This window comes from Strigops habroptila, chromosome 6 (genome assembly GCF_004027225.2).
Source record: "Strigops habroptila isolate Jane chromosome 6, bStrHab1.2.pri, whole genome shotgun sequence".
Taxonomy (NCBI): domain Eukaryota; kingdom Metazoa; phylum Chordata; class Aves; order Psittaciformes; family Psittacidae; genus Strigops; species Strigops habroptila.
The window spans coordinates 19,517,831-19,536,734 of NC_044282.2; the positions used below are offsets into that span (position 1 = coordinate 19,517,831).

Consider the following 18,904-nt stretch of genomic DNA (forward strand, 5'->3'; position numbering starts at 1 on the left):
TAAGATTTTACTACATTAAGATATTTCATCCAATTCTGGCAGTGTAAAGCATCCTTAAAATTGTTGTCAGTTATATTTAAACCCATTTAAATACAATACCAATGGTGTGAAGTGTCTTTAGTGGAGGAAGAGCTTTAAGATATGTAATGAGAAAAATTCGTTTTCTTACTGTAAACATAATTAGTACAGCTCGTTATTACCAGCTTTAGAGTCCAACAACTTAGCAAAATTTTCCAGTCTTGTTGTTAAAGCATTGGAGAGTAATCAGAAGCTTGTGTATGCATTTACATAAATAGATATTACAGATATTACATTAGAGCTTTATGCCACTTGCAAACTGCAATATTAAAAAATATACTACAATTAGTGGAGGTGATATGAAGAAAAGGTTAAAGATATCTATTAGTATGTTGACTTAAATGATTTTTCTATTGTTAATCATGATTCCTACCAGGAATTATAGCAATATATCAGTAAAAAGAAGAAAAGTATCTGGTGACTGACTTCAGTAATAGTTTTCCTATCTAACAAGCCCTCTGTCAAGAAATACAGCTACTCTATTTAGAGTACCTTCAGCTGAAAATTTACAAATCAGATTCCTTAGGGCAAGCCAAGATACACTACTCACCCGTGATAATAATAAAATTTGCCAGAATGAACTCTGGAGGTCTATTTGAATGACAAAATTACCTTCTGAGGAAAAACGTGTAGATGTATAGAGGTTCTATAACGCGAAGCTACCTGTAACAATGTACTTATCTCCTTACCAAAGCATACACTAGAGAACTACTGCCCTCAACTCTTCTTCAGAGTTACAGAACTCCTGTTTATAAATCAGAACACTTTTAGACTATGTTGACATGTTCTGTAATAGCTTGACGAATTCATTCCAAGCTTCGCTTTTCCCATGTGTGGCCTTTCAGCTATACACACACTTAAAAAAGGTACAGTGCTGCAAACCCAGTAGTTTCTGTTGTTAGAAAAAATAATTTGACCATCAAGTTAGAGTTTGTTTTGTTGGTTGTTTTTTGGGGGGTGTGGTTTTGAGGAAATATTTTTTTTCTGAACATATCGCTAAAAAATTTTAGTAACACTGAAAAGCCAGTTCTGGATCAAGTACGAAAGGACAAATAAAAGTTGTGCTATGTTCAACTGAAAATACTTTCCAAAAACTTGGATGGTAGCCATGCCAGTAATCACAGAATATGTTTCAGTTTAGGTAGCCTCTTCCCTCGTGGCATTTGTTTTCCCACATCAGCATCTTCTCATAGTGCTTGTTGCCTGGACAGGGCTGAGACTAAATCTGCTCCAGATAAATAACTTTGACATAGAATAATATACTGATGCCAGCAACCCATTTACTGACTTAATTGTCTGCTGAAACAAGATTTCTAAGGCTAAAGAACTATGCTTCTCTCTAAAACTTGTTTTGTGGCTATCATGCAGTCTCACCACATTCATTTTGCCCTCGTGCTCACATGTTGAGGTACATGCTATTCTGTGTCACACACAGCTCAACATTTACCAAGACAATCAGATAGTTTTGCATGAGCACTAACACTCAATATTTAGAAGCATACAACAGAAATATTTTAGATACTTGTCATGGTTTAAACCCAGCCAGTAACTCAGAACCATGCAGCTGCTCACTCGCTCACTCCCTCCCTTCTCGCCTCCCTGCTCCCAGCGGGATGGGGAATCAAAAGAATGTAAACCCGACAGGTTGAGATAAGAACAGTCCAGTAACTGAAGTATAATATAAAACTACTATTGCTAATAATAATAATAATAATAAAAATAATAATAATGATAAGGGAAATAACGAGGGGAGAGAACATAAAACTAAATGGGGAAAGGGAAAAAAACCCAATAAACACAAGTGATGCACAATAAAATTGCTCACCATCCACCGACTGATACCCAGCCCAGCCCAAGCAGTGATCTGCCCTTTCAGGTGGCCCCCCCAGTTTATATACTGGGCATGATGTGCTGTGGTATGGAATACCCCTTTGGTTAGTTTGGATCAGGTGTCCTGTCTCTGCTTCCTCCTGGCTTCTTCTGCCCCTCCTCACTGGCAGAGCACGAGAGACTGAAAAGTCCTTGATTGGGGTAAGCACTACTCAGCAACAAGTAAAACACTGGCGTGTTATCAGCATTGTTTTCAGACTAAAGCCAAAACACAGCACTGCGCCAGCTACTAAGAAGGAGAAAAAGTAACTGTTACAGCTGAACTCAGGACAATATTTATTGTTATTTTAAAGGCTTTACAGTCTCCTTTATTCAAAGTAAATTAATTCAAAGATGAAGTGTATATGGGAAGGAAGGACATACTTGAATGTCTTTGGTTCCAAGATTTGACCTGAGCTTTGAAAGGTTCAATGTTAGAAAGCTGACACACATGCAGATTCAACTGCATGCTCAGGTATAGTAATTAGTGCCCTAGGGCACATCAGGAGAGAAAGGCCAGCCCCCAAACTTCAGGTGATCCTTACTTTGTACATGGAAGTATGGACCTGACTCAAGACCATTAACCTTTATCCCCAGCAGTTTTACCCATTTTCAGTCAATGTCAGCTCAACAAATAGGCTACTTCGTTGGAAAAGCTAGGATCAACATTGGTCATACAAATGGTATGAGTATGTGTCACCAGACTGAGGGGACTTATCTTTTGCTCTTTGACCTGCGCTTCCACAGAATGCTGTTGATATAACCAGTTCTGTACTTCAGAAGGACTTAGAGCACAATAATACTATAAACTAATAAAAATGCTCCTTTCCAAAACAAAGAAAGGCAGAACCAAGTTTTTAACTAGATGTATGTGTGAATGTATGTATATGGATTTGAAATAAAAATCTCATTATTGATATACGAAAGTGTCTAGACCAAAGACAAACTTCTTTTAGAAAAAAAAAAACAAAAAACATTTTGAAACCATTACTTCGTACAGAAAAAGTGTTTAAAATTATATTCATAATTAATATTGAAGTGGAGGTTACTAAAATGCCATGTATAGGAGAGACTAGCCTAGGGTTAAAAAAAAAAAAAACAACAAAAAAAAAAAAAAAACCCCCAAACAAACACAAAAAAAAAAAAAAACATTGAAAAAGAAAACTAGGGATCCAGGTTTAACTCTCACAGCCACCGAATCATTAGGGTTGGAAGGGACCTCTGGAGATCATCTAGTCCAACTCCAAGGTGGACTAGGTGGCCAAGGCAGGACCACCTAAAGCAGGTTACGCAGGAACGTGTCCAGGCAGGTTTTGAAGGTCTCCAGAGGGGTAGATTCCACAACCTCGCTCACGCAGATTTCCGTTCTGATACTGTGGCATATCATTTAACTTTTCTGTGTCTTGGATTTTAGCATCTGAATGTTAAATCCGTTTTACTGCTGTTTCAGCATAACCAGCTGTAATTGAAGTGCAAGACAACAATCAGCTTTATTGTTTTCCTTTTAAATAAGCTAGGTGAGAATGTCAGAGCATGGGTGTGAACATCTTTTATAGTTAGTTTCAATCCCAATTCAGCCTATTTCCAGTAAAAATTCTTTTCTAATTTTTAATGGCTTTTGAGTACTGCAGCGAAAAAAGCCCTCTACCCCATCCCACACAGTTCCACAAGAGGGAATCAACATGCTGCTTATGTTCACGAAAGACCTTCAGTTCATGGAAATGTTTTGATCTTGCATATCACCATAACAAGATGAAGAAAAGTTTTTTTCATATCACCAGAGTACTTATCAGCTGCAGCATAGAGTAGCTAGAGGGAAATTAAAAAAAAAAAAATCAAATAAAAAAAAGCAGAAAAAAAGTAGAAAGCTGTCTATTCCTTCCCTCACCTTTCACCTTTGCATATCATGTGTGAAAAGAAAAAATAATAATTTAAGAAAACGTTGAACACTAAGTAAATATTAAGCTTTTTATATGAGATTTGTCATGTTTTTCTAGTCTCCAGCAACATTAGACATTTTTTTTATACATGTAGCTCTATTAATGATATGCTTGATTTGAAAGATTATTATTCAGTTTTCTGAACATGTTTTTTTGAACAGTTACAGAAAGTTTTGTCTTTAATTCAGTGTGATGATGGTGACAGCAATGACAATTAACAGTCCTGGGCATTTCAAACGAATTCTTGTAACAGTGTGAAGTATGATCTCTCAAGTGGCTGACATCTATGAGCAGTGCAGTTTAATGAGGGTGAGGAGGCCAAGAGATCTACTACAGTCAAAGGACAAAACAGCTTTTGACAAAGCTGTCAGAATCAATGATAGCGGAAGCAGTAGAACAAGTTAACAATTTCTAGCCATACTACAGAAGTATCACTGTTGTATCAAACTATACAAAACTAAATAAAAAATAATACCTACTAGAAATTGAAATGAAGTTGGTTGGAAAAGAAACATAAATGAGCATTCTAAACTGGCATTTACACTAGTAAGTATGTTTATTCTTGGAAACAAAAGCAGTCATATTTTTGCAAAAAAATTGGCAGAGTGCAAGAGAAAAAAATCTGCAATCGAAGCTAAAATGTATTGAGACGGGGATGTTAAAGCTGAGACTGGTGTAAAGCAATTCACAAAGGGGTTGACATCTCAAGTGCATTTCACAGTATTCCTCTAACCAGAGGACAGAATATGTAATACTGAATTAGGAGTAAAAGCATAGTTAAGATATCAGTTTACATAAAACCGAGTTTAAATTTATGCCCCATACGATTTGTTACTGATTATGTTTCCATTTTCCCATTTTCATTTTTCACTTAAATAGTTTCCCCATCATATTTTTCTGTATTTGAAAAGGGTAAATAGAATTCTCCAGTCTTCATGAAGGAAATTATCAAAATAAGTCTAGGTTCTCTAGCCAATTTTCTAAGATTTAAATTCTTAAGTTTATTCAAACCCACAAAAGAAAAATAATTTAAAGCATCATTTGGAATTTCTGGAAATGCTCATTTTTAATGCAATAATTTCTGGAACTATTACCTCCACTTCTGTTCATTATGTTTATAAAAAAATACAATAAAGTATCTTACGGATTTAATTTTTATTTTAAACCTATAGTTTTTTTCTGTGTAACTTGACAACATTTACTTTTCTTTTTCAAAAATTAAGTAATATCTCCACAGAATTATTTATTCTCAAAGAACTACAGGTCCGTTTACCAAAAAGAATAACAGAATTTATCTTTCTTTTTGTCACACTGCTAGCTAAAACTAGGTAAAGTAATTCTTCACTTCCAAAATAAAAAAGGACTAAAAAAGTTTGAAAGTGAATTTTTAACTAACTTCACAACACCCTCCTTACCTCTAGTATTTTCATACAGCACCATAAAAAATATTCCTGAACTTTACTGAAAAAATGATACATTAACTTTCTCAGAAAAGAAATACACCAAACTAACTAGCTACATCCAAATACCACAATTAGCTGCAAAGAGCAATGTAATATTATGTGATGTCTTTCATATGCAGATTAAATTGGAATTAGATGGGAATTTCTTAGACATGAAATTCCAAGTAATACATACGTTATGCTTTCCTTCTCATAATGCCATTGTTCGCTTATCTACAATGACCTTATCTTACATTTGATAGAGAACTATGAAAATACATCAACACAAATCATATTTTCTAGAGTATTGTAACTTCTGATCTTATCACCTCCACATGTAATTTGTATACTTTCCACAACAGAAAATGAACCTCTTAAGTACATATTTTCAGTTTTGCACTAAGCCGTAACGAACCTGTTTACACCTTATTGCTCTTTCTTCACATCCTTTTGACAACAGCTGCATAAGGAACATATTTCTCTAATTTGCATATAAGAATGTCACATTAAACAGTGTGACTTTATTAACTTAATATTTTTCACATCTATTGCATTTTCCTTACCCACAAAGCACATTGACCTGTCAAAATAGGAATTTTTACATTATTTGTAAATGTAAATTATCTGTCTACTCTTGAGAAAACAAACTTGACAGTTACATGTCAGTTTGAGACCTTTTAAGTGCTTACAAATAAATATTTTACCAGAACTTTTCCAGGAATAGAAATTCAGGTGACTAGTCTATAAACAAATAAAAATAAAAAAAAAAAAAACAAACAAAACAAAACAAAAAAAACCCCCACCAAAACAAAAAAACAAAAAAAAAAGTAAAACAAAAAAAGTAAAACTAAACCAAAACAAAAACAAAGAAACAAACAAAAAAACCCAACCTTGTACTACACCCTCACTTTATTCTACCCAGTTTTAAGCTTTAAGCAGGTTCCAAGTTAGGAAAGTCATTAGGAACAGGAGGATGATTTAGATGTTAAGTGAACATGAGGAACCACTATAACTGTACTTCAAAATTTGGAGAAATACCTAAGTTGCAATAAGTCTGAGCTTGTCTACCTTTTTGCAGACTTCTAGAACTTCATGTATCATCCATGAGTTTTCAAAAAGTAATTATTAACAGATTTAAGATTATTTTAAAGTTTTTCAAAAGGCTCTTACTCAAGTGATTTGAAAACTCAGGTCCCTTGACAGCTGTTGTTTTGTTTTATTCAATTTCAGTATTACTTACGAAATTATCAACTGATTTGAAACTTCTTTTATTTAGACTCCAACTAATTTACGTTAACTGCAAAGATGAGTATCCTTTGTAGTAGTAGTAGTACAGGATAAAATGAAGGGGAGGAAAACCCACACACACATGCTAAACAAAAAGATGTAAGACATCTAAAAATAACATATGTGAAATATAGAATAGTTCAGTTGGAAGGGACCTACAATAATCATCTAGTCCAACTGCATGTCCAATTCAAGGCCTGCCAAGAGTTAAAGCATATTATTAGCAGCGTTGTCCAAATGCCTCTTAAATACTGACAGGCTTAGGGCATCAACCACCTCTCCAGGAAGGTTCAGTGTCTTGGTAAAGAAATGCTTCCTAATGTCAACTCTGAACCTCCCTGATGCAGCTTTGCACCATTCTCATGCGTTCTGTCACTGGATACCAGGGAGAAGAGCTCAGCACCTCCTTCTCCACTTCCCCTCCTCAGGAAGTTATAGAGAACAATGAGGTTGTGCCTCAGCCTCCTTCTCTCCAAACTAGACAAACTCAGTGTCCTCAGCTGCTCATCATGCCTTCAGACTTTCACCAGGTTTGTTGCCCTCCTCCAGACGCATTCGAGTACCTTAATATTCTTTTTAACTTGCAGGGTCTGGAACTGAATTCAATACTCAAGGTTAGGCCACGACAACACTAAATACAGCAGGAATAAGATACTGGGAATTTTAATACTGGTCCAAAGAAAGAAATTGTAGTTTTATTTACTAATCAATGCTATCTGTATACTACAGTAAAAATATCAACCAAATGACATCTTTTTTTTTCCTTCGTTTGAATTAAAACACAGGGTTCAATACTGAAAACCAGCACACATTTTTATTTCTGAAGTAATTTTTTCCAGCTTTTACTTTGGCTTCTGTTCACAGATGCAACAGATTTTTAGTGTTTATACTCATTCACCCAAGATCAAAACAAATGTTAATTAAGAAAAAAAACTCAGAGTCCTGTTTATATCAACTTGATCTGCATAAAGCATTAGTTCGCAATATAACTGTCACTATAATTTAAAGGCCAAAGCATCTAACTGTTCATGTTTCTTTGTTTAGGAATTCTGTAACATTACAAACTTATTTAGAATTTATCTAGTCTGTTTTCTTTAACACAGAGATTAGAATATGTACTTGAAATTATGTTACTGTTTCGAGACCAATTAAAGCCATTAGGACATGCAGCTGATGAACATGCTGCCATTTTCCCACTTTTCTTTCTTAGAGACAATTGACTATAACAGATCTGTAAATTTGAAAGGACTTAATTAGTATCTAGGGACAGTTTAGTGGTATTTAATTAACAAAGAGACCATAAATTACTTTAAGGAAAAAAACCAAAGCTAACTAACCTCTCATTATGTCCTGCTAGGTTTTGGTGGGTTCTTTGGGGTTTTTTTTTGGGGGGGGGCAGGAGGTGGTAGAGGGGATGTTTTGTTTTTTTTTAATTGGGAAATTCTAGTTAAAAGGAATATACTTTGTCATTTAGAATGGTCACAAGAAACAATACTTACCTCCAGACTAGCAAGAAAATTGCTCTAGAGCCTCATTCCAAATTTTTGTCTGTACAGCAGATGGAGTACATTTAAAAAAAAAAAAAGAAATCCTTAAAAGCTAAAAAAAAAAAGGGGGGAGAGTAAAATGTGGGTGATTAGAAGAGAAACAAAGGAGGATGAAATAAGAATTATATCCATTTTACATTAAGGAATCCTTGGCCAAATGGAAGAAACAGATATAAACAGTGATACATGTTTTTTCATCTGCTTTCATTTTAATGGATTTGAATTGTCTTCAGTGGCACAAAGAGTCTTACAACACAGTTTCTATTACTTGAAACTATCACATTCAGCTTTAGTCCTAGGTTCACATCTGAATATCAGAATGTTTATCTCATCCCATAGCAGGAGAATACCTCTTCCTCAGCTGAAGTAACTACTTCCTTTCAAAAGATTTCTCTGCTCCCACCCCTCGTCCCAAACAACACCAGAGTGCCATTGCACTCTAACATGATTTAAACTCTACTTCTTTAAGATTGACAGTTTCTCACAGCTAAGAGTTGTTCCCATCCGTACTTCAAAGGCAACCGATGCTGTGGACTTCCCAGCAGTGTGTCCTGCTTTTGAATTCTTTGAATTACCCACAGAAGATGCTACTAATAGAGAGAGCTTGACAGTCTTAAAGTAGAATTTCAATTTACTTACAGCAAATTCCACAATAGAGAGGATTTGCTTTTTAAAACTGATTCTTTTTTCTGCCTCTTCAGACACCAACAGATTTCAAGAAAAAAAGATGCTGTAGCTTGCATTACAGTTTATCAGCAGAATCAACCAATATCCTAATATGAAGAGTCTAGCCACCCCAGAAAGAAATAAAAATGTAAAGTGAATATTTCCTGAAATAATTCTTTATGCTTTTTAAATAAACTAAATACCTAAGTCTCCTTATTCATTGCCAACTTTCCTTCAGGCAAAACAAATTTTAGGGTGAGGTAAGGGAAAGGTAACAAGCTGGTATGTTTCTGCTGGAAAGTCAGGAGTTAATTTTTAAACTCATGGAACTTATCTGCAAAACAAGCCTTCAAACCTCTTTCGGTTTCTAGCAGCTAAAACCAGAGCTCCTTCTAAAATTCTCTCTGAAAAAAAGCAGATACTGAAATTACAAACAAATATGGCATCTGTTTTCTACCTTAACTAATGCCAGAAGCAGTGCTAGAATTTAGGTCTTGTGTTTCACCAGGCACTCTAGTATATCTCTCAAGTTACCATATTTTTCTTCAGAATTAAAGTTTTAAATAAAATTAAAAGACATAGTTGTTCACAGGTGTTAAGACACTGTAGAAATTGCAGATAGAGTGTGACTGATGTTATTGACAGCTGTGAGCGCAAACACAGAATTCAGCAACTGAGGCATATTTAGAGAATACCTCTACTAATAAATGCACATTATTTGTTATACACTACCTTGCTGATAGAAATTGTTATAATTTAGTTCTCTTACATTAAAAAATATGAGTAGTGACACCCCTCCTCCCTCTCTTTGTACAAGTGAAGGTATCTGCACATAGTCTAATGCTTTAGCCTTACCAGTGCTGTCATCATAAACAACAGTAACCGTTTTCCACTTGAAGAACTGCACAAGGTCAAGGATGGCACGGCTGAGTGAAGAGAAATCTGGATAGAGGCTGACATAGAAGGAGTCCTTGTTGTCTGACACCTGATGTTTCCAGCGGGTCTGGATATGTGGAACACCCAAAGCATTGCAGATGGATTGCACAGCATTAGCTGAAGAGCTATGGGATGGTCCGAAGATGGCAGCCACCCCAAGGGACAGCTGATCACAGGCTGAAGAGGAGACAGAAGTCTGTCAATGATGAGAGGAAAGAAGGCAATGTGCCAGAAGGTATTGCACATTTCATATCAAACAAAAGGCACTCCATGAAATATAAGTGCATTGCTGACAGAGCTCCCTTGTTGTATTACCCTTTCACTTACACAGATTTCAACTTCAGAATACATTTCTAAGCTTTCACTATGAGCTGATGAATAGCAACACTTAAAATCAAAATAGTGCTCAGCTATATTTAATAAATGCCTCTATGTCAGTGGAAGTCACAAAGGCCAGCAATTGTGTATCTTTTAAAAGATACAAGAGATTTATGCTCAGCTGCATCTTACATTTGGAAAAGGTTCATACGGGACAGTCTTCCTCAACCAATCAACACTATTTCTACTGAGATCCTAATTACTTGAAAATTGTATGTGTTAAGTAGATTCTAGTTATTAGGCAAATGATTAATTTCATTGAAATGGACATTTGAATTTCTGTATCTGAAAAGTACGCATGTTGACTAGCAAAATTTAAAAGGACATTTTCCCTAAAATTAAAAATTAAATTGCTATCTGCTAATGATAAATAAATAAATAAAATAAAAAAATCATTGTCCCTTCTTAAACACTGGAAATACTCAAGTTTTCCTATACCTGTATTAATAGATAAAACTGACCCTGAGAGTCGCTGACAGGATACTCCTGCATTCAAGTAGCTTAGCTCTCCTCTTTCCAATATAGGGTGGCCCTACCTATACAGTGCATTAGTAGTCTCTGAACTTTTATTATTTCCCACAGTATGCTCCAGTATTATTTTGTAGAATATTAGTTGGGACATGTCAAAAAAAGAAGGCAGGAAAATTAGTCAATACTGCAGATCAGTGTTTCAGCCCATGCCCTGCTCCTGTTTGGATCATTACTATAGGCATAACCTGTATGAGTATGCAGATCAGAAAAATGGCAGATTCTGTCTTCAAAGAAAATATCTTATTTAGTAGAGAGAAGTAATGAAAAGTATCTCCCTAATTCAATCTAGATGAAGTATTTGTACAAGGTTTGATTAATTAATATTGTTACTCTATCATCAGTGTTCCTGACATCTGAGGAAACAAGCAATGGAAACACATCTTGCCACATTACTTTTTTTCAGCAAGTCAAAATTAGTTGTTTTATTGTGCACACCCTTTTCAACATGATGAAAATATTGCTAAGTCTTTCAAGTGCATTCCAGAAACTATGCTGGCACACCTTTTTATTACTAAAGAGGACTTTTGGTTTAAATGAACTTTCCATAGACATACAGGATCTCCATTGCATTTCTGAGCATCGGATCAGGGCCTAAATGACTTGCTTGATAAAAAAACATTTATGCTAATATTGCCCTTCCTAAGAGTAATCAACAAGCTTTATGCAAATGTCAGTAAACGAGATCACTAACAACAGCAATAGCTACCAGATGGCTTTTCAATAGGCTTTTTTTTTTTTTTCCTCCTGTTTCTGTGGTTTGAATAATGCAATGCTTTCACACGTGATTTAATATGGCACTGGCTCTGTCAGATGCATACCAATTTTGCTAGTGCATTGGGGATATTTTGTTTGCATTTACGTTATTTTTCACTGAAACAGGATCTTGGTAATATCATCTTGCCTTCAGATTGCTCGATTATATACTACCTTTAAAAAAACATTAATATTTCATCTATATTCAACTTCAAAACTATGTGTTACAAAGACATCTAAACAGGCTATTTTTGATGCAGCGTCTGCCTGCTCACTAATAGTCATAATCATGAGCCACAAAATGAGTCAAATGTTTAAACCTCATTGTTAAAACTCTGCTTTGGAGCCATCTTAAATGAACCATTTTATGTTGACTTTTAGCCTTTGATTCTGAACTAAAGCACCTGTCAGCACAAATGTAGTTGACTCTATTGTAAATTGATGAAGCAAAAAGCTATTAACACTGAAAGATTACACAGATTTTGATACAGCCTGACCAGTTACAAATAAAGAGTTGCATTCTCATCCAAGATGCAAGTGGGAACAATGAATATATGCAATCTATTCAATATGCCCAATCAATAGCATGTTGCCATTCTAACTTCAGGTACTATAGTCTATCAAGAATCGGCAACATGTTAGCTTGCACTTCCAAGCAAATCCCATTTAAGGGCTGAAAATAGTTGTATTGTCTCAGGAAAGGCTTAAAGAGTTAAATATCACAGAACAAATTTCTCTGCTCTCTACATCCTCCCTCAGGAATTGAGAGACTTTGTCCTATTAAATTTCACAGGACAGTGTGTTCTGGAGTCAGGAAACAGCTGAATTCCTCCTCTGAAGACGAGGAGGAAAAGAGAAAGAAGAGGCCAGAATTTATTTATTCATTGTTGGCCGAGATGGAAAAGAAAGACCAGTCTTTCTCAGAACCTACTTTAATCCATGATCCAAAACACCAGAATAACAATTCAAAAATACTTTTTAAAAGGTGTTGTTTTCCTTTTATTTCTTCACAAACCCTCCTCTGCGAAGAAACTATCTTGCTAGGCACAAATATTTAGCTCATAATATTTTTCATAAATCAAAGCACTTTACAATAACCAAACTGTGTGTATTTCTGCACAAATACAGATACTGTATGTTTTCATACCTAATAATAACAGCCTATGTTAGAATTGTTTATTTAGGAGACAAAGAGACAAAACAGGTTAGCAATATTAACTTTGTATGTTACAGCAAAAGAGAAAAAAAAATTCTTATAATTTCTAAGCTAAAATTTTTAATCACTATTATATTCCACTTTAGATGTACTTCAGTGTACATTCATCCTGACACATCAGCTTTTCCATACGTAGCATTTATAAGGTGACATCAAATGTTTTTATTCATCTTAGGTCACTATAACATCAAAACCATTTTATTGTGTAAAGCTTTCAATCTTCAAGACTTGGGAGTGGCATGCTGGGACCAGATCACTCGGCAAATTTAGGCTAGATATCTGTCATAACAAATGCAGGTTGACCTCGGACTCTTTCAGCCCTTATTATTTTGTTGTTGTTGTTGTTGTTGCTAAGAATACCATTCAGATGAAATTGTCTCTTCAATTTATAGAAAAAAAGCTTTTTCAAAGAACATGTAGTACAATGCAAAATTCAGTCCTATTGAGTTCTGACACCAGGCTTTGTATTTTCTTCTATAAATACACATTGAACTTGTTAGGGTGTTTGCTTTTAGGATATGGCACTGATGCAGTACAACTTGAGTCTACTGTCATAGACTTGAATGTAAAGCAGTATGGAAACTTCGATTTTTGTGAGAATCAAAGTTTTGAAAATTTAGGAAAAATGTTCAAAATTAGTTTTAATTTTTAATTTTTCTTTAAACAAATTATTTATACTTAGGAAAAAACTGCTGAACTTAGACCTAGACATTTACCGGATAGCAATATTCTTAAGAATAGATTTAATATTTAGGGGAGGTTATGCTATGTTGACATAAGATACACAAAATTACAACTACTTGTTCCCCTTGTTCCCCTGATTAACTTCATGAGACATTCATATGCTAAAGGTATTTGTAGAGATGTACTTAAAGGAATTGAATGCTTAAAATTGAATTGGAGTCATCTTGTAGGTTCACTAGAGTTTGGGGGCACTTGGCATTTTCCAGGAAAAAGACTGGACGTAGTGTTTTCTCACTCCAAAAGAGCTGGTCACAATGCTCAGAAAAATTTATTTCAGGTTTTAAGTATTTAAAGATACAGCTTTTAGACAGGGGCAGTGGGAACAAAGGTGACAATGTAATTTTCAAGCAGTTACCATTCTAGCCTTCCAGGAGTGATCTTTAAAGCAGTTCTTTGATGTCAGCCACAAACTTGTACAGTGTCATTGCATATGGCTTTATTGAACAGACATTTCTTCAGGTAGGTAAACTAGGTGAGTCTTAGTTGCTCATTAAAAAAATTAAATATGCAAAAGGTTACCTTTTTTGGATGCTTCAAAACTGTCATAGAGATTTATCTTTTGGGTGTCATATGTTAATGTGGTGTTTGGCAGAAGAGTTCTATTTCTGTTGATTGTGTTCACAGCAAATCTGAAGGCTAATTCTTCTGCTCCCATTGGGCCAGATTCCACACACTCAAAAATGCCTCCTGGTAGTGAGAGAAAGAAGAAAGTAAAAACCAAACTTCATAAACCTGATACAGTGCAACTTATGAAATTATCTCATTATTTTGGTAAGGTCTGGGACAAACCATAAATAACCCACCAACAAATCAAGCTAACCTCAAAGAAAACCTGTTTGTGTTTTTTCCGTACAACATTAATTTTAATATTGTGAATAGAGTGTGACAGTATCAACTACCCACTCTATTTAGAAGCAAAATAGGAGAAGGATGAAGAATGTTATTATTTTACATATTTAAACTTGAAGTGATTACATTTACTCCTTCAACTAACACCTATGTGTGTGTGTGGTGGAAGGGAGGGAGATTTCAGGTTTTTTGTTTTCTATTGTTCTAAACCTATGATACAGCTATAATGAACCGGAGTGTTCACTGGAAATGCAACATTTAAAGGAGCATAGAACTGGGATGCCCGAACTGCCTCCAGCAATTATGATGTATAGATATTTTAGCATGGCTGTGTGCCTGAACTGATAAATACGTTGAGAAAAAAGTTCAAATTTTTCTCTTTCGCACTAAACCACATATACATGCTAACCGCATTCTAAGCAATTAAAGGAATCTAAGCAACTACACCCTGTATAAGCTCTATCATGCAATGAAAATATTCCCAAACAAAGCATACTGCTGGAATAGGACAAGTCTCAAATGAAAGGTAATTTCTAGAATGCTCTGAGCCAGCCCTAATCTTAAATGAAGCAAATAAGTTTGTGAAATGGTGCTGAGCTTCCACTGTTCATTTCTCATTAGTGAGATATCATTGCGTATGAAATGCAAATGTATACATAATTTGTGGTAACATCATTTATTTTTGGGTCTGGAAAGGCCAATGATACAGTGACAATAAAAGTAATTTGAAGATATGTCCTTATTATGGTGACATGGAATAACTCAGAAACAATCAGCATCCATATGGTCTCTTCGGCCCTCGTGCTGACAACATCTCACAATACTAACAGACAGCCAATGGCCATCATCTGAGGATCACTAATTACAAGCCAGGCATTGTATCTATAGAAGAAACATTTTTCATTCACTTTCTTATAGCTTGTGCTTACTCCTTTCCAAAGCGATGTTGTTACCTGGCTTTGTTTTGTCTAAAAAAGAAAAATAAAAAAACACAAAAAAAAAAAAAAACCAAAGAAAAAGACCAAAACAAACCCAAACCAAAACAAAAAACCCCCCCAAAACTGTATTCAATACTCCACTACTTTCTTGGCAAGAAGCTCTCAGAATATGAATATACGGGAACTGAATCAGACTGAACTTCACAAACTCCAGTCAGTTTTGCAAACAGCCTTGTTGAGCATCTAAATAAATAAACCATTTCTAAAGCAAAAAGAATGTGTATTTACTTATAGGCTCTCCCTTTCTGATACTATTAAATATGAAAAGGCTTTTCAGTTTTGTAATTCTGCTACCTCTTCCAACTTGCTTCTCACTATAGGATGGAGGTGTTAACTTTTTTCCTGCAGATGATCCCTCCAATTCTTGGTGAGAGTCCTAGGGGCAGATGCTCAAATAATATTAATTTAAAAGCACAAGCACTAACCACTGAGATGAGAAGTGACTAATAATTATTTAAACATCAATCATTTAAAACTAAGAATGAGAAACTGATGGGAAAGGCATTTGCTTAAGAAAAAATTAGATATCTAGGGAAATGATCCAAACTCATTGAGCATAGAATGCATGTGTAATTAGTAATCAATTTTAACAACACTTCAGAAGCTAAAGTAAAAGATACTTGGGTAACATTTAGATAAATGTAGGCATAGTACACAAAAATTTAAAAAATAACCATATTTGTTTTCACAATAATTCAATATCAACATGAAAGGCAACCTACTGCTTTTGACATTAAGAAAGTACTCTGTTCAGGAAAACATAGTCTGATAGGACTACTTAAGACTTACAGCATCTAAACATTATAAATCAAACTGTGACATAATAAAAGGATCCTATTTTGATTTGGGGAAATATTTAAAAATTGCTGCAGAAAGCTAAAAACTAGTGAATAAATGAAAAGTATAGATATTCAGGGACAAGAAAAATAAAAAGACATTTCCACGAACATAATTAAAGTTGAGGCAGATTTTATAGGCTTTCCTAAAGCATCCAGAAAACAGTTATTCAAATTTATTTGAATAAACCAGTATCACACACAAAAAAAAAAAAAAAGTATATCCTAAGTTACAATGGATTCATAAAGAGAAATAGCATTACAATATCTCTTTCTTCTACCTGAATTATTTACTCTGGAAGATTTCTTATTTCAATGTGTTTGAAGGTAAATATAATCTTCCTTTTTTATTCCTGTATTTTTCATTCTACTTATTTCTAAATTCTTGAGATGGGGAATTCCGTGTCAAAGATGCAGCCACTACTCTCAGCATGAGATAAAATAAAAATTAATTTTGACCTCTCATATCTGGGTAATTCCTAATAGTAGTGACAGTCCATCACATAGTAAGACAGTTTTATGAAGATGACAAAGTCTCTAACTATGGTGAGTGGCAACAACACGTAACTTCCCACGAGCACCATTCAGTAGTTTCTGCCCTCACTTACACATTCTCTGTCCCTGCGATATATGTATCCCCAGCAAAGCTAGCAGCATATGGTCTGTCTGCCTCAGGGTAAATTTGTATTCCCAAGGAAAACAAGTAGCATAACCTGTTTCTGTTGTCCTATGATTAGGATATTTTGCTAGAAGGAAGGAAAACACAGCTTCTAATACCTGCTCCTGAATATTTTCACATTTTAGACTGGATAGACACTGAATTAAAAATAAAAACCCTACAGGAATCTAGATTAGACCATATATTTGCAGTTTCCTGGCTGTTTTCTACCTATAGGATGTCAAACTTAGACTAGCCTCCTTTCATTTCAGCTTTATGCTACTTCTGTATCTGTCTGCTCAAGCAGCAGGGGAGGAACATCCCATAATTAAATATCTTGGATGCTGGCAGGTGTAGGTTCATCTTAACTTTCACACCAGGAAGAGACTCCAATCAACAGGCTCTCTAAGTGGTCCATGTCCTGCTAATGTGCAAAATGGCTGAAAGTGCCAGGCTCCTCTGTAATGAACAACAGCTGCTAGCTTTGGCCAACCTAATACTGCACACAGGGCACCACCATTTTTCAACTAAGCATTTAAGTGATTTACATTGAACTCACATGCTAAGAGCAAGAGCTTAGGCAGACAGATGTCTGCATTCTGCATATCAGGAAGTAGTCACAATGAAGCTCCTCATTCTCCAGGTGTGAGCTCTTTTAAGTGTGCATGGAAGTCTATGCTTCAGTTCTTTCAGGATGCTCAGCAAAGGCACATAAATGAGTTCAGAATCTGACAGGAAGGGGAAGCCTTAAAGAGTGCTTTCTCCATTGCTGTGTAAGATGCAAGCAGAAGCTTATTTGGAAACTTTAAACTGTCTGGGTCTTACTGTTATGTTCCTATATTTGTTACTGAATATGTAAATAATAGCTAAATAAATACTTTGAGTATTTCTAAAGAAAATGTGTAAATCCACTGGCTTAATACTGGGAGACAAGCCACAAATTACACAGCCTCTTTATTTTTTTTGTAAAATGGAAGAGAAATTAATAAAAAGGATTAACTTTCTATTTCAAGTATACTCAAGTATAAAGGGATAATGGTTTCCTGAGGCTGTTATAGCATACTGGATCATTTTGTTCCCTCCCAGACAGGCTGTTCTTTACTGCTGTTGTTGCTCTTAGATAAGCAGACAGAAAAGTCATAAATCTTGCCATTGATATGTGGACAAGCAACAAAGCCAATGTCTATCTCTGTCTAACAGCTTGAAAAATGCAGGTGTTGGGGTTTGTCTTATTTTTTAACACCATTTATAGACCCATAATAGACAAAAACATCAGTTGTCGTATACAACTAGCAGCACATCCTAGAGGAAATGGATATATTTTCACTGCCACCTCAAAACAGAGACAAAAAATTTAAAAAGGGTAGTAAATGTGTATTTAATGCTTAGCTTGCTTTAACAGTCTCATATACAACTTCTTCATTTACAGTGTTAATAATGTGGCAGTTCATCTCTGCCCTAAACAGTAATGCTAGGGAATATGGCATCACATAGCTGCAGATGAATCTGTAGCTCATGAAGTTTTATTGACTGTTTACAGTAGGCAACTGCTGTATAGCTGAACACTTCAAGTCTTTACTGTCATGATAACTACTTTGCAAAAGCTCACTAGATTTTAGTAGTGATCAACATCTGAATCACAGTGATGAGGGATTTTGAAGACAGGCCAGTCCAAGCCAGATATGCATGAACAACTGTAAAACAATCTTTAAATACCGTATCTTTTGCAGTGACATCCAGAATAATTCAGATCCCCTATTAATCTTGATATACCAGAACTGCTTTTACTGAATCTGAAATCCACTAGGATTTTTCATCAGTTGTCACTATTGAAAAAAACATTTATATAACAAGCTCTTATTTGAAAAATCATGGCAGTCAGGTGAAGTTCCCAACGACTGGAAAAAGGGAAATATAACACCCCTTTTCAAGGAGGGGAAAATGGAAGACCCAGGAAACTACAGACCAGCGAGTCTCACCTTTGTGCCTGGCAGGATCATGGGGCAGATTCTCCTGCAAACCATGCTAAGGCACATGAAAAACAATGGGGTGGCTGGTGACAGTCAACATAGCTTCACAAAGGGCAAATCATGCCTGACCAACTTGGTGCCTTCTGTGATGGGACTACAGAACTGATGGATAGGGGCAAAGCAGTTGACATCTTCTACCTGGACTT

General features: G+C 35.3%; 1 protein-coding gene across 9 annotated transcripts in view; it reads right to left on the reverse strand.

Moving 5' to 3' along the window:
- GRIK2 (glutamate ionotropic receptor kainate type subunit 2) overlaps positions 1–18,904 on the reverse strand; it is a 422,385-nt gene that overhangs the window by 264,179 nt on the left and 139,302 nt on the right. For all 9 annotated transcript variants that reach the window (XR_003991913.1, XM_032920016.1, XM_030489997.2 and 6 more), the window contains 2 exons: positions 13,907–14,074; positions 9,685–9,942 (listed from right to left, as the gene is read on the reverse strand). Coding sequence is in view for 8 of the 9 variants with exons in the window: in XM_032920016.1 (XP_032775907.1) it covers positions 9,685–9,942; positions 13,907–14,074 (426 nt within the window). In the remaining variant the exon portion in view is untranslated. The remainder of the gene's footprint in view (positions 1–9,684; positions 9,943–13,906; positions 14,075–18,904) is intronic.